The sequence below is a fragment of the Triticum urartu genome, chromosome 7A, assembly GCF_056163025.1.
Source record: "Triticum urartu cultivar PI428250 chromosome 7A, HENAU_Tu73, whole genome shotgun sequence".
Classification (NCBI taxonomy): domain Eukaryota; kingdom Viridiplantae; phylum Streptophyta; class Magnoliopsida; order Poales; family Poaceae; genus Triticum; species Triticum urartu.
The window spans coordinates 735119245-735131690 of record NC_141879.1 but is presented as its reverse complement, the minus strand read 5'-3'; the positions used below and the strand labels follow the sequence as shown (position 1 = coordinate 735131690).

The 12446-nt window shown below is 44.8% G+C and overlaps 2 protein-coding genes across 2 annotated transcripts; both read right to left on the bottom strand.

Annotated features, from left to right (window-relative positions):
• Positions 1-292: 292 nt before the first annotated feature.
• Positions 293-11769, bottom strand: LOC147962453 (uncharacterized). Its single transcript, XM_087537470.1, has 2 exons — positions 10554-11769; positions 293-441 (listed from the first exon to the last, which is right to left on the bottom strand). The coding sequence occupies exons 1-2, from the start codon at positions 11752-11754 to the stop codon at positions 293-295; spliced, it is 1350 nt and encodes a 449-aa protein (XP_087393596.1). The 5' UTR covers positions 11755-11769.
• LOC147962454 (uncharacterized) lies at positions 853-6384 on the bottom strand. The gene is made up of 3 exons (XM_087531375.1): positions 5283-6384; positions 2938-2944; positions 853-1198 (listed from the first exon to the last, which is right to left on the bottom strand). The coding sequence occupies exons 1-3, from the start codon at positions 6382-6384 to the stop codon at positions 1141-1143; spliced, it is 1167 nt and encodes a 388-aa protein (XP_087387501.1). The 3' UTR covers positions 853-1140.
• Positions 11770-12446: the final 677 nt, after the last annotated feature.

Genomic DNA, 12446 nt, shown 5'->3' with positions numbered 1-12446 from the left:
AGTCCTGGGTCCGCCACAACTCCAACCAAGGTGTCTACCACTAGACCACATGAGAGATAAGTATTATTAATGGAGATTCAAATAGTGAGGGGAGGGCTCGATCGGAGAGGAAGAAGAAAAATGCGCGTGGGAGGATCATACTAGTACATTATATCATCCTACTGTGAAGACATCGACAATTCTCCAAGAAGCTGAAACGGTGTTGTTCTACTTCTGACGTATCCTCCGGTAGTAGTGACTCCGCTCTTCTAAGCTAACGAACCCGACAGGCATCACACTACCAAACTGACCATCAACTCCTACGCTTCCTTGGTACATGCTGGAACGTCCAAGCCTGTTGCTCTGGTGCCTTCATGACTGGTGGAGCTTCTATGCTTGTCGGGATGGAAGGATCTTCTGGGCTCGGCATGCTATCCAGACCTCTGCAGCGACCAAACTCTCCTGCTTGAAATCCAAAAAACTCTCATCACCATCGAGACAAAAACATACATATAGAAAGTAAAATAGGCGAATGGAAATAAAAAAAGGCATCCCACTACTAGCGACATAAATAAGCACCCAAGCACATGACATTGGTTCCTCCAAAACCGCCGTGGCGGATCTCCACACAATACTGGCGCCATCAACTTTGGAGAGTGTATATTTCATACTATCATAGTGTATACCTTAGACAATTATTCTGAACATCAAGACTAGGTAGATATCCGATGAAGTGAACCAATACCATCGAGCCAAACACACCTAATGATATCACTCCACAGGATCTAAATAACAGATGAAAGTTTTTTTTTTGATCAAAGAAGGGCTTGCCCCCTTCCGATTTTCATTACTGAAAACCACGCATCAGAGTAACAAAGTATTCAAGAGCTACATAGCAGAACCTAACAGATAGCTAACAGGACCAGCATCCCACCAACAGGCCAACACAGGCCTCAACATCTCGATCATAGGCAAGGGGTAACAGGACCCAGCGCACATAAGTCTTACAGAACCAACAAGGCGACAGCAAAATAAAAGCGATCTAACTAAGCCAGAGAACAAAGAAACTAAGAACTGCAGCAGCCGCAGCGAGGATGTCACATTCATCAGCCGGGTAGCCTCGCCACGTTGATCCGCCACCCTTGCCCAGCTGTGTACACCTCACTTGCTGCCCGTTCTAGCACTCTTGCTCCCAGCTCCAACATTTTCTTGATGGCTCCTTTATCTGCAATATGGACCAATCAACCAACCATCGACTCATTAGTTTGATTATATAAAAAGGATCATTTATCCTCTTATTCTCAAATATTATAGCATTTCTACTTTTCCAGATTGCCCAGAATAAGGCAGAAACCCCAACCAATACCATTTTCTTGTCCTCTTTGCTAAATTTGTTAATCCACTCCCCAAAACATTCTTCAGTATTTGCAGGAGTGGTCTTAAGACCACAAACGCACTTAACCAAGCTCCACAGCAGGGAAGCCACAGAGCAGGTGAACAGCAGATGATCAATTGATTCATCCTGTCCACAAAGCACACACCCCTTTCCCCCTTTCCACCCTTTTCTGAGTAGGACATCCCTAGTTAAAATGCTTTTCTTATTAATCAGCCACAGAAAGACTTTGATTTTGGCAGGAACTTTGGTTTTCGACAGGTATTTTTGTGGAAATTTCAGCCCAATTGTAATCATTTTCTTATATAAGGATCTCACAGAAAATTTTCCATCAGCAGTGAGGGTCCAGGTAATCCTATCATCCCCTCCCTTCATTTTTATTTTTTCACATCTTCTTTTAAGAGCATTCCACAAATCCAGAGTTTCCCCATATAAGGTCCTCCTAAACCTAAATCCCCTCCATCCTTTTTGAATGGCCTCATCCACAGTAATCTTGTGGTCAAAGCATATATCATAAATTCTAGGATAAGCATCTTTCAAAGGCTTGTCATCTACCCAAGTGTCCTCCCAAAATCTAGTATTTTTTCCATCCCCAAGTTCTTTTTTCGTAAATTTATAGAAAGTATTCTTTATTTTCATCAGGCTGCTCCAAAACTGGGAGTCACCAGGTTTTTTCTCTGTTAGAGCTAAGCATTTCTCTGTTTTATATTTTCTTTTTAGAATGTCTTGCCAAATCCCCTTTTCTGTCTCCATTTTCCAGAACCATTTAGCCAGCAAAGCTATGTTCATCATTTCCAAATTAAGAATTCCTAGGCCCCCCATCTCTTTGGGTAGACAACATTCTTTCCATTTCACTAAATGATATTTTTTTAACATTCTCATCTTCTTGCCAAACCAGCCTTGCCCTGAAGAAATCAGCTTTCTTAATAATCTTTTTAGGAATGGCATAGAAGGACATCATGAACAGAGGAATATTAGTCAGACAGGCTTGTACCAGGGTAATCCTACCAGCTATAGAGCCTAGTAGTTTTCCTTGCCAGCATCCACATCTCTTTTCAATCTTATCAGTTACATAGTTCCAGTGTGCATTTCTAATCCTGGTCTCAGACACAGGCATACCCAGGTATTTAATGGGCATATCTCCCATTTTGCATGTCAGTAATTCATGATATATCAATTGTTTTTCTTTAGTTTTCCCAAATAGCATCAGTTCACTTTTATGAAAGTTTATTTTAAGTCCTGACATTTGTTCAAAGGCCCCTAATATGAATTTAAGATTTCTCACACTTTCCAAATCATCTTTAATCAGAAAGATGGTGTCATCAGCATATTGTAACATGTTAACTCCTTTATTGCCATTTTCACTCAGGACCCCCTTGACAATATCATGTTCCAGGGCATTATTCATTAAAATAGCTAGTGCATCAGCAGCTACGTCAAAAAGTAGTGGTGACATAGCATCTCCTTGCCTCAAGCCTTTGTAAGTTTTAAAGTAAGGCCCTATATCATCATTGACTTTAATTCCTACATGCCCCCCTCTCATAGTTTCCATAACCCAGTCACACCACTTATCTGGAAAACCTTTCAATCTTAGCATTTGCATAACAAAGGGCCATTTGATTTTATCATATGCTTTTTCAAAATCAACCTTGAAAACCAAAGCATCTTCCTTATCTCTATGAAATGAATTCAGAGCTTCGTGCAATATAACCACCCCTTCCATAATGTACCTCCCCTTGATAAATGCAGTTTGTGTTTTGGAAATAACAGGGGAGACACACTTGGTCAGTCTGTTCATCAGAATTTTTGTAACAATCTTGAAACTCACATTTAGTAGGCAAATAGGCCTAAATTTTTGAATTTGTTTGGCATCATTGGTCTTGGGGATCAGTGTAATGATGCCATAATTAAGTCTGGCTATGTTAATTTCCCCTTTAGCAAAACCATCAACTAGAGCTTTCAGATCCCACTTAACCAAATCCCAGAAGTCTTGGTAGAAGTCAGCAGGGAACCCATCAGGCCCTGGACTTTTGTTCCTTTTCATGCCAAAAACTACATGATGTATCTCATCTAGGGAAAACGGGGACAGCAGATCTTCTTTCTCTTGTGGTTTTATTTTTTCCATAACCATATCCCCAAGGATATGTTAGATTCTTCAGGGTGTCCAAACAGATTTTTGTAAAATTTGGTAATGTAGTCCATCAGGTTCTTGTCCCCCTCTATATTCCCTTCTTCTTGTTCCAAGGAAATTATTCTGTTCTTCCTTCTCCTCCCATTCACCTTTGCATGGTAGTATCTAGTGTTCCCATCCCCATCTTTAATCTCATTATCCTTATATTTCTGTATCCATTTTATTTCTTCTTGTATCATAATTCTTTTAAGTTGCTCTCTGAGCTCTTTCTGCTCAGTTCTATCTGCAGCAGTTAGGCCCATTCTCTCAGCTCTTTTATCTATTCCATCTAATTTATTGACGATTTCTACTTTGAGTTTCCTATACCAAGCATCCATGTTTTTATTCCATCCTTTGGCTTTTCTTCTTAAATTCCTCATTCTTAGTTGCCATCTATCCAACACATTCCCTCCATATCTCTCATTCCAGGTCTTATATATTAATTCTTTAAATCCTTCTCTCAAAAACCAGGCATTTTCATATCTGAATGTATATTTTGTTGTTTGTGACTCCCCTGTATCTAAGTATAGAGGAGTATGGTCAGATATTTCCCTAGCAAAGGCTTTCAAAATAGTTAAAGGATATCTTTCCTCCCATGCAGGGCACATCAACACCCTGTCCAACTTCTCATAAGTGGGGTCATCCTGGTTGTTAGCCCAAGTATATTGCCCCCCATTTAAAGGTAGCTCCCTCAGACCAGCTTGTTCTATTATGGCATTGAACATAAAAGACCACTGTTCATTTAACATGGGTTTGTTTTTTTCTTTATCATTTCTAATGATGTTAAAATCTCCTCCCACCAAACAAGGCAGCGGATTGTCATGATATAGTCTAGCTAACTCAGCAAGGAAATCAGCTTTCCCTTCCTTCTGTGCATCCCCATATACAGCAACTAGATTCCAATGCATTTTTATTTTTTGTCAAACAATAGCATTCTTATGAAATATTGCCCATTCTCAATGTGTTCAACATCGAACATCTCCCTATTAATGCCAAGTAGGATCCCTCCTGACATTCCTCTTGGAGGATTCCAGCTCCATTGATAACTTTTACCCCCACATAGGTTGTGTAATTCATTTTTGGTGAAGTCTCGTTTGATTGTTTCTGAAATTCCAATAAAATCTAACTTGTGTTCCATGATCATCTCTCTTATATATCTCTTTTTATGGTCTTGCCCTATACCCCTCACATTCCAAAAAAACCCCCTCATTTTTAAATAGCTACTAATTAGTAACTTTCTGATATTTTTATATTCTATTCAATCGCCCCTAGTCTAACTGTTTATAGGTTAGAGACTAATTAGTCTTCTTCCCTCTTTTTCTCCTTAGTACTCCAATCCCCACCGACTGCTTCACACAGCTTAATGCTGGTGAGCCTCTTCTGCCCCCTTTTTTCCCCAAGAGCATCTCTCTGAGTTTTTTATATTGCCGTTCTTCAATCTCAGCATCAGAGTGCTCCAAATCAGAACATAATTCATCCAAATCCACATCTCCAGTATTAATGTATACTGGTGTGTCACTACCTTTTTCTATATTCTCTCTTACCTTCTCATTTTCATTTTCATTATCTCTTTCTCTCTTAATATTTTGAAAATATATATATCTCTTCTAGCTTTCTCCATTTTATTGATAATATCCAGATTTCTCTCAATCATGTCTATAGAGCACCCCAAGTCAATCCCTACCATGGAGCTAATTTGTAGTAAGGAAGAGTTAACAAAGTCAGAACCAGTATCCTTACCATAGTCATCTCTTTCTTCAGCTCTGATCTTAGCCATTTCCTCTATTTTCTGATCTTCCTTCCCTTTGTTCCTGAGACTTCTTTTAAGTTCAACTTCTTTTTCCTCCTCCTCCTTATTTGTAACCTCAGCTCCATGCAGGTCAATCATCCTCTCACCCAGTGTCCCAATTGATTCCTGGCTAGCATTATAGTCAGTGGGTTCATTGTATTTCCTAGACTCAGACTCTCCTTTTTTTTGTTGGTTTTCCTTCTCATAGTCTTCCAGGTCCATATTGGCCAGCTCCATTTCATATTGTTCTTTGTTAACAGCCTCTTGAATTAACTTTTGGATCTCTTCCTGTTGTTGATTGATCTTTCCCTGCATCACTTGTTGATTGCTCTCCAAATCCTTAATTTTTTGCTCAGCCTTAGCCCACAATGCATTGTGTCTGGCTTTATCTTCTTCCAAATTTTTGATCTTGCTGAACATGATATCACTTTCTTTTTGCCACTTTCTCCTCTCAGAATATATCTCATCTTGCCATTGCATCATATTTTCTTCCAATTGTAACTTCATTTTTGTCAGTTTTCCATCCACTTCCTCACTCTGTTTGAGAGACAAACATCCAAGTGTAATGCCTCTGTGGTCAGCATCTTCCACTCTGGATCTCTTTCTGTTTTCAGTATCTCTATCCTCCTCCTCTAGATCATTTGTGTTTTCATTTTTCCTCTTATCCTCTTTATACCATCCAATTTCCACCACCTTTTCCACTTCCATCCCAATCCTGAACATGAGAAGATCAGGGGCAGTGATTTCCACATGGGGTGGAGTTTTTTCTACATCTTTGAGCCCACATTTGACCCTCACTTTTTCTTCACTGACTGTATCCATATCCACTTCTAGTACAGGGCCCACTGCAGCAGCCACTTCACACATGCCCAAGAAGTGTCTGAAACAATCAGGCACCTTATTTAGCTTAATCCAAACAGTATGTAACTTCCCAATGGCTTGGTGGTCCAGAGACCAGGGTTGCACTTTGATGACTACCCCTGTCCCAAGCAAGTTGAAATCATTGAACTTAGCCAGCTCCACTAGTTTTGCCTTGTTAGGAAATCTCATCATGAAACCATTTTTCCCAAATTCTTTGACTCTCCATTGCCACCCCCAGTCAAACATCTCCCCCATGGCTTTTATGAGTTCAGTCTCATTAATGTTCCCTTCTCTGATGATCACCACACCTAAGGGGTTTGTATGTTCAGCTACCAGCACATCCTTGTAACTCTGAACCAGAAGTATTCCCAGTCCTTTGGCAGCATATCCAACATACTTGGGAACTGGTTTCATCTACTTCAACAAATTACATTCACTGGTGATATGGTTCTCCCTTCCACAAATCAAATAGTGTCCCACTCTGCAATCTCTGGTAGAATGTCTGGGGTCCTTGCATTTACCACAAACTTGCTTGTTGAACCTTTCCATCCCTTTCTTGCCTTCATCCAAGTTTATTTGCCAATTTCCCTTTCCCCCCTGTTTTTTCAGCCCCATAACTGAGTCTTGATCACCTCTCTTGTCAGCTTTCTGAACCTGATCTCCCCTACCATCTTCTCTCCTAATGCTGTCTCTGCTAGCCTGGGTCTCCGTGGGCTTCCCAACCATCCCTTCTAAGATCTCTTTTTCACCACCCCTCAAACCTTGAACTAACTGAGACAGAAGGGAAGTCAGAAGCTGTTGTTGACCATTCTGCTCTTTCTGAATCATCAGATCTTTCTCAATTCCTTTCTCCATTCTAGAGTTCTCTCCTTCATTACTTGCCTTCTCCATCCTAGCTTCCACCGTCTCCTTTTTCCCTGTCTTAGCTTGCCAAATCAAGCTCTCTTCCTTTCCTTCTTCGATGCTCCCCTCTCCACCTTCATTCCCTCTGCCCCCTCCGAAATCAACCCCAAATCTACCACCTCCTCTCCCAAAGCTGCCAAAATGATCAGTTGAGTTGAAACTTCCTCTATTCCATCCACCCCCTCTGTTACTGTAGTTAGATCTCCCTCTAGCAAAACCCCCAACTCCTCCATGATTGAATCTAGGACCTCCAAATCCCCTCCCAAAGTTCCCTTCCATTTTGTCTACTGGCGGCGGCGTGGGAGGAGAGGGGGGGAACCCTACACGATGGAGTTGCTCACCCCCTCCCTCTCACTAGCCTTTATACCTGCCAGACCCACCACTTCTTCCTGGGCCATGTTGCTATCAGGCCCACTGGGCTTCCACCAGGCCAGGCCTACATCCAAGTCCATATTCAAATCCTCCCCAACTGAGCCCCCCAAAATAATCAGGGGTCTCAGAACCACTTTCTCCTCGTTTTTTCCCCTCTCTCCTCTCCTGGGGCACAAAAGGCCCCAATGGGAGTCTTACAGATGACCATTTCTCCAAAATCAATCTCATCTTCTTCATACCAAACGGGAATAGGATGATTTGTGTTTTTCCCATGTGATTAGAAACAATCTGTGCATCAATACCATTATTTCTACAAGCTATTCCAATAATTCTCCCCCAATCCCTTCTATATGGTTTATACTATTCAGACTATTAGCCTCAACAGAAATTCTATCGCAGTCATCTGCGATTTGGGATTTGAACCCATTTTTCTCCCTATGATCATCACGGAATCCCTTGTTCCCCTTTTTCTTCCCCAATCTAATATCATCTACCTCAATTGAAGCAGTAGAAACTAGGTATTTAGGGTTGGGAAACATACCTGAGCAGAAGACAGAGGCCCCCCCTCCCTCCACCTCCTCGGAGCCTTCACCGGCCAGTAACCAGAAGTGGCTACCAGCCGGCGAACATCCTACTGGCGGCGGAGGGCAAGGAGGCGCGGCGAGCGCCTCGGGAAGCGGGGGGAGCGGCGGGGGAGCGTGGTCGGGGTCGCTGGTGCTCTTGCCCTGCGTCTTGGAGTCACCGCCGCCACTTCGCCCTCTTCGATCTCGATAGGCAGCCATCTGGACCCGGGGGCCAGGATCCCCATCACCACCGCCCGTGGCGGCTCCTGCGGTTGCATCGGCAGCGGCGCCCTCGGCTGGATTAGACGATAGCGGAGGGAGCGGAACAGCTTCCACTTCTCCCTCTACACCGGATCCAACGATTCCGCCTCCAACATCGCCCAGAGAAGCACCCCCATCGCCAGCTGGCGCTCGTAGTTGGGGAAGCACCAGAGGATCTCCTCTCCATGAGCTTGTCCCGCACCAACTCCGACGCGTCGTTGAGGGCCTTTGCCGTCGGAAACCAGCGGTCGAGCTCCTGGAGTCTCCCCATCATCACCTCGTCGCCGGCGGCCAGGGCCCAAATCTGCTGCTCGCGCGTCGTCATCGAACCCTAACTCTGGGTGGGTCGTGCCGCAGCGGTTGCTCTGGATGAGATCTGGATGCGGGGAAGTGGTGGAGGAAGTGACGAAGAGCCGGTGCGTCGGGCAAATAACTTCTCTCTCCCCCCTCCCCTCTCATCGCCATTACTCTCCTCGGGAACCAACCTGGGGACGCCCCACCGGTCATCCGCCGCGACACGTGCCAGGTGACATGGGAATTCCACCATTTCGCCCACCTTGACCGCATCTCCCTCGGGCCAACTTCGCGCGTCCACCACCACTCCATCGGCGTCAGCGAGCTCTAGGCGACGTCCTCGCCGGCTAATTGAACCAGGTCGAAAAATCAGCAGCGCCGCGCCTAGATCCGGCACGTATTCGCAGCGAAATCGGTCTCATATGAGAGACGTGCGTCGCACGGAAGTGTGGTGCACGGGAGCGTGTCGCACGCCATCTCGGCTCCTCCCTTTGTTTTTTTTTCAACAGATGAAAGTTGGACTAATTGTCTTGTATATCAACTACTCCCTCCATTCCACAATGTAATGCCCCTGCGTTTCCTGAGATTTAAGTTTGACTCTAAATTTAACCAATGAGACCGACTGCGGCGGGAACAAAATATACCACTAAATTCGTATCGAGAGACAAATTCAGTGGTATAATTTCTACTCCAGCCGCAGTTGGTCTCGTTGGCTAAATCAATGGTCAAAGTTAGATCTCGGAAAGCGGGGACACACTACATTGTGGAATGGAGGGAGTACTGCATCTCCTGCTTTTATTTGGGCAAAGGCTGTTGCAATTTCTTGTGCTCAAAATAAAATGTTATGAAAAATTTATCTCGCTACTGCTACCCTGAGTATATATACGTCAGGCTTCTCTTGGAAAGGATATCTCAGAATCGGTGGGTGGATGGGCTCTATTATACTGATCTGATTTGTGACTGCTTGAATTTACCCAAGATTGCACCAATGCCAGTCCAACTCCGACCGCAATCACTTTATTGATCAGAGGAATCATGTGATAAGCGTACTAAACAAAAAAAAATTCTAGTTTCACATAAATCAATCGGTGTCAATGTTCTCTTCGAAGACAACAGTAAGACTAGCTGCACACAAAATGGATAAATTGGAAAAACGCATTCTGTTAGTCATATCGTTTCTAAAACACTTTTTTTTGCGAGTGTTTCTAAACACTTAATTGTTGTACATCACGAGCTGTTAAAAAATGATCTGAATGTGGCAGCCACATCCAACACAGAGCATCCTAATAAAAAACAGAAACTGTACAGAGAGGAGTATATATAAATTATATATCGTGTTAGCTTATCAACTGCCTACCAGTAATTATATTTCACAAAGGATCAAATGGGTTTACAGGTTGCAAGTATTACAATATAACTTGATTTCCAATTATCAGCAGTTAACTCTGAAATATGCTAAAGTTTTGATATATCATTATGTCATATTCTTTATAATTGCCAGGGTGGTATTCACAGCAAGTGCATTTTTTATTTACTAATTAAGCATCAAGCTTCGTTTTCAAGTTAATTTGCCATCTGTAATGACAGTTCTATTATAAAATCTGCTGGTAAGGAAAGCTGCGCATGGTGAAGGGATGATGTCCCCCTTAGAGCACAATATATTTACCATGGAGGTAAAGTTACTCTGACTTCACTTGTCTTGAACCAATTGCCAAATTTCGTAGTGGTTCTATAAAGAATGTAAGCGGGTCAAAATAGATTGCCATATCTATCTAAAGACAGCTGCAGTTTAAATTATAGCATGACAAACATGGCTATTAAGTTAATTCATCAAGCAGATAGAAGAGGCATGACCAAGTTTAAGCTGTTAGTGAAAACCTCAAAGCAGGCTAAAGGTATCACAGCAGCCATGTGTGGCACATAACAGGATCGGGGTTACCACAATAATGTAAAGATGAGTAATTTTACCTGAAGAATATAAACTTGTGAAAGGATGATATTGGTGTCTCACAATGCTTTCGCAAAGTTTCCTTGACTGCATTGAGTCAAGTTGAACCATGAAGACATCGTTGTTGAACTTTACAAGAACTGCATCGTCTTCCTCCACATACCCGACTATAGCAGTTTCCGCGGCCCTCGTATTCGGCACCAGCTCGAGATCCACAGTGTTCCGTGGAAACCATGCGGCGCCACCATCGCAATCGACCTTCAGGTCCCACATTTGGAGGCTTGGGTACGACAACATGGCGAAGCCAACACTGCCATCCTCTGGCCTGATGATGTGGATGAAAGCTTTCGATTTCTGGATATCTGTAACAGGAAGTTTTTGGATCACGGCTAGGCTCTGTCTGCCAATATCAAACTCAAGTAACTCCATGTCATAGGAGCCATGGATCCACCAGTAAAGGGAGCTGCCGGTGAGGACGGAAGGGTGGCAGAAATCGACGTAACCACCTTCTAATCGTTCCGGAGCTGAGATGAGGTTGCCCCACATGCCGGTCTCCGATGAGTAGACACGGGCGCGGGCTCGGGAATCATAACCCCCTCTGTGGAAGGTCTGCACCAGGACCACCTTGAAGGGGCTTGAGTGGCAGCCCCCGTGCACGTGTGCCGGGTCGCCGTCGGCGCATAGCACGGCCCCGTGGGCCATGTTGCCCGCGCCGAACTCCGGCGGGAGGGCGATGCGGCGCTGGTCGCCGGTGACGGGGTCGCACACGAGGGCCTCGCGCCGCCGGTGGTCGACGACGAGGACGCGCCCGTGGCGGCACCCGAGGAGCGTGCCGTGGTAGGGGTAGGAGTCGGCGGCGCCGCCGTAGTCGATCCGCATGGAGAAGCGCTGGCGGGGCACGCGGTCGGGGCGGGCGAGGACGGGCGTGAAGGAGACCCACCCGCCGTACTCCTTGAAGAGCCCGAGGAGCGGGGCCTTGCGGTGGCGGTCACGGAAGCGGAGGAGGAAGCCGGGGTCGGTGGCGAGGCGGCGCCACCGCTTGCAGATGAGGGAGACGCGCGGGAGGGTGGAGGGCAGCGCGGGCAGGCGGAGGAAGATCTCCCACAGGATGTCGCCACCGTTCGGCGGCGCGCCGGCAGGGGCAGCTCGCAGGCGGCGATGCGCCGGCTCGTCGCCGTCCTCGCTCATGATGGACCGCACCCCGCCGGAGCCGGCAGCCATGGAGATTTATTTCTCTTTTTTTCTCGATAGCAGTTGGAGCCCTCGGAGATAACTGATATTTTTTTGAGGTGATCGGAGATACTGAATGGAGCCTCGGGCCCAAATTGTTTTTTTAGGGGCTCATCATGTGGACATTTTTTTTGGTGAAGACATGTTTCTGCTATCCTAAAAAAAAGAAAAAAGAGTTGTGCTTTGGGCCGAAGCGATCCAAGAGGAAGCTTTGTTCCATTCCTCGTTTTTTCTTTTCATTTGAGGACATATAAAGATTACTTTCTTTTGCGGATTTTTTTCAATCTATTCATCTTCAATCATGATAGTACAACGAACACTAGAAATAATAAAAATTACATCCAGATCCGTAGACCACCTAGCGACGACTACAAACACTGAAGCGAGCCGAAGACGCGCCGTTGTCATCGCCCCTCCCTTACTGGAGCCGGGCAAACCTTGTTGTAGTAGACAGTCGGGAAGTCATCGTGCTAAGGTCCCATATAAAGATCACTTGTTGACGATGATCTGGCCCAGACACTGATTGCCACAACCGAGCCTAGTGCCAAGCAGTGGATTTTTACAACGATGAAGTTATTATCCCATGATATGTTTGTGAAGCTTTCGGTCACTTTATGGGAGATTTGGGCGGCGAGACGCAAGGTATATTTCAAAGCCCGCAAACAACACATTCTTTCATAAAC

Coding starts and splice junctions, on each gene's coding strand:
- LOC147962453 (XM_087537470.1), bottom strand. CDS start 11,754: ATGGCTGCCGGCTCCGGCGGGGTGCGGTCCATCATGAGCGAGGACGGC. Junction 442..10,553: donor CACAAGTTTATATTCTTCAG/GTAAAATTACTC, acceptor GATTTCAAGCAG/GAGAGTTTGGTCGCTGCAGA.
- LOC147962454 (XM_087531375.1), bottom strand. CDS start 6,384: ATGATGAGATTTCCTAACAAGGCAAAACTAGTGGAGCTGGCTAAGTTC.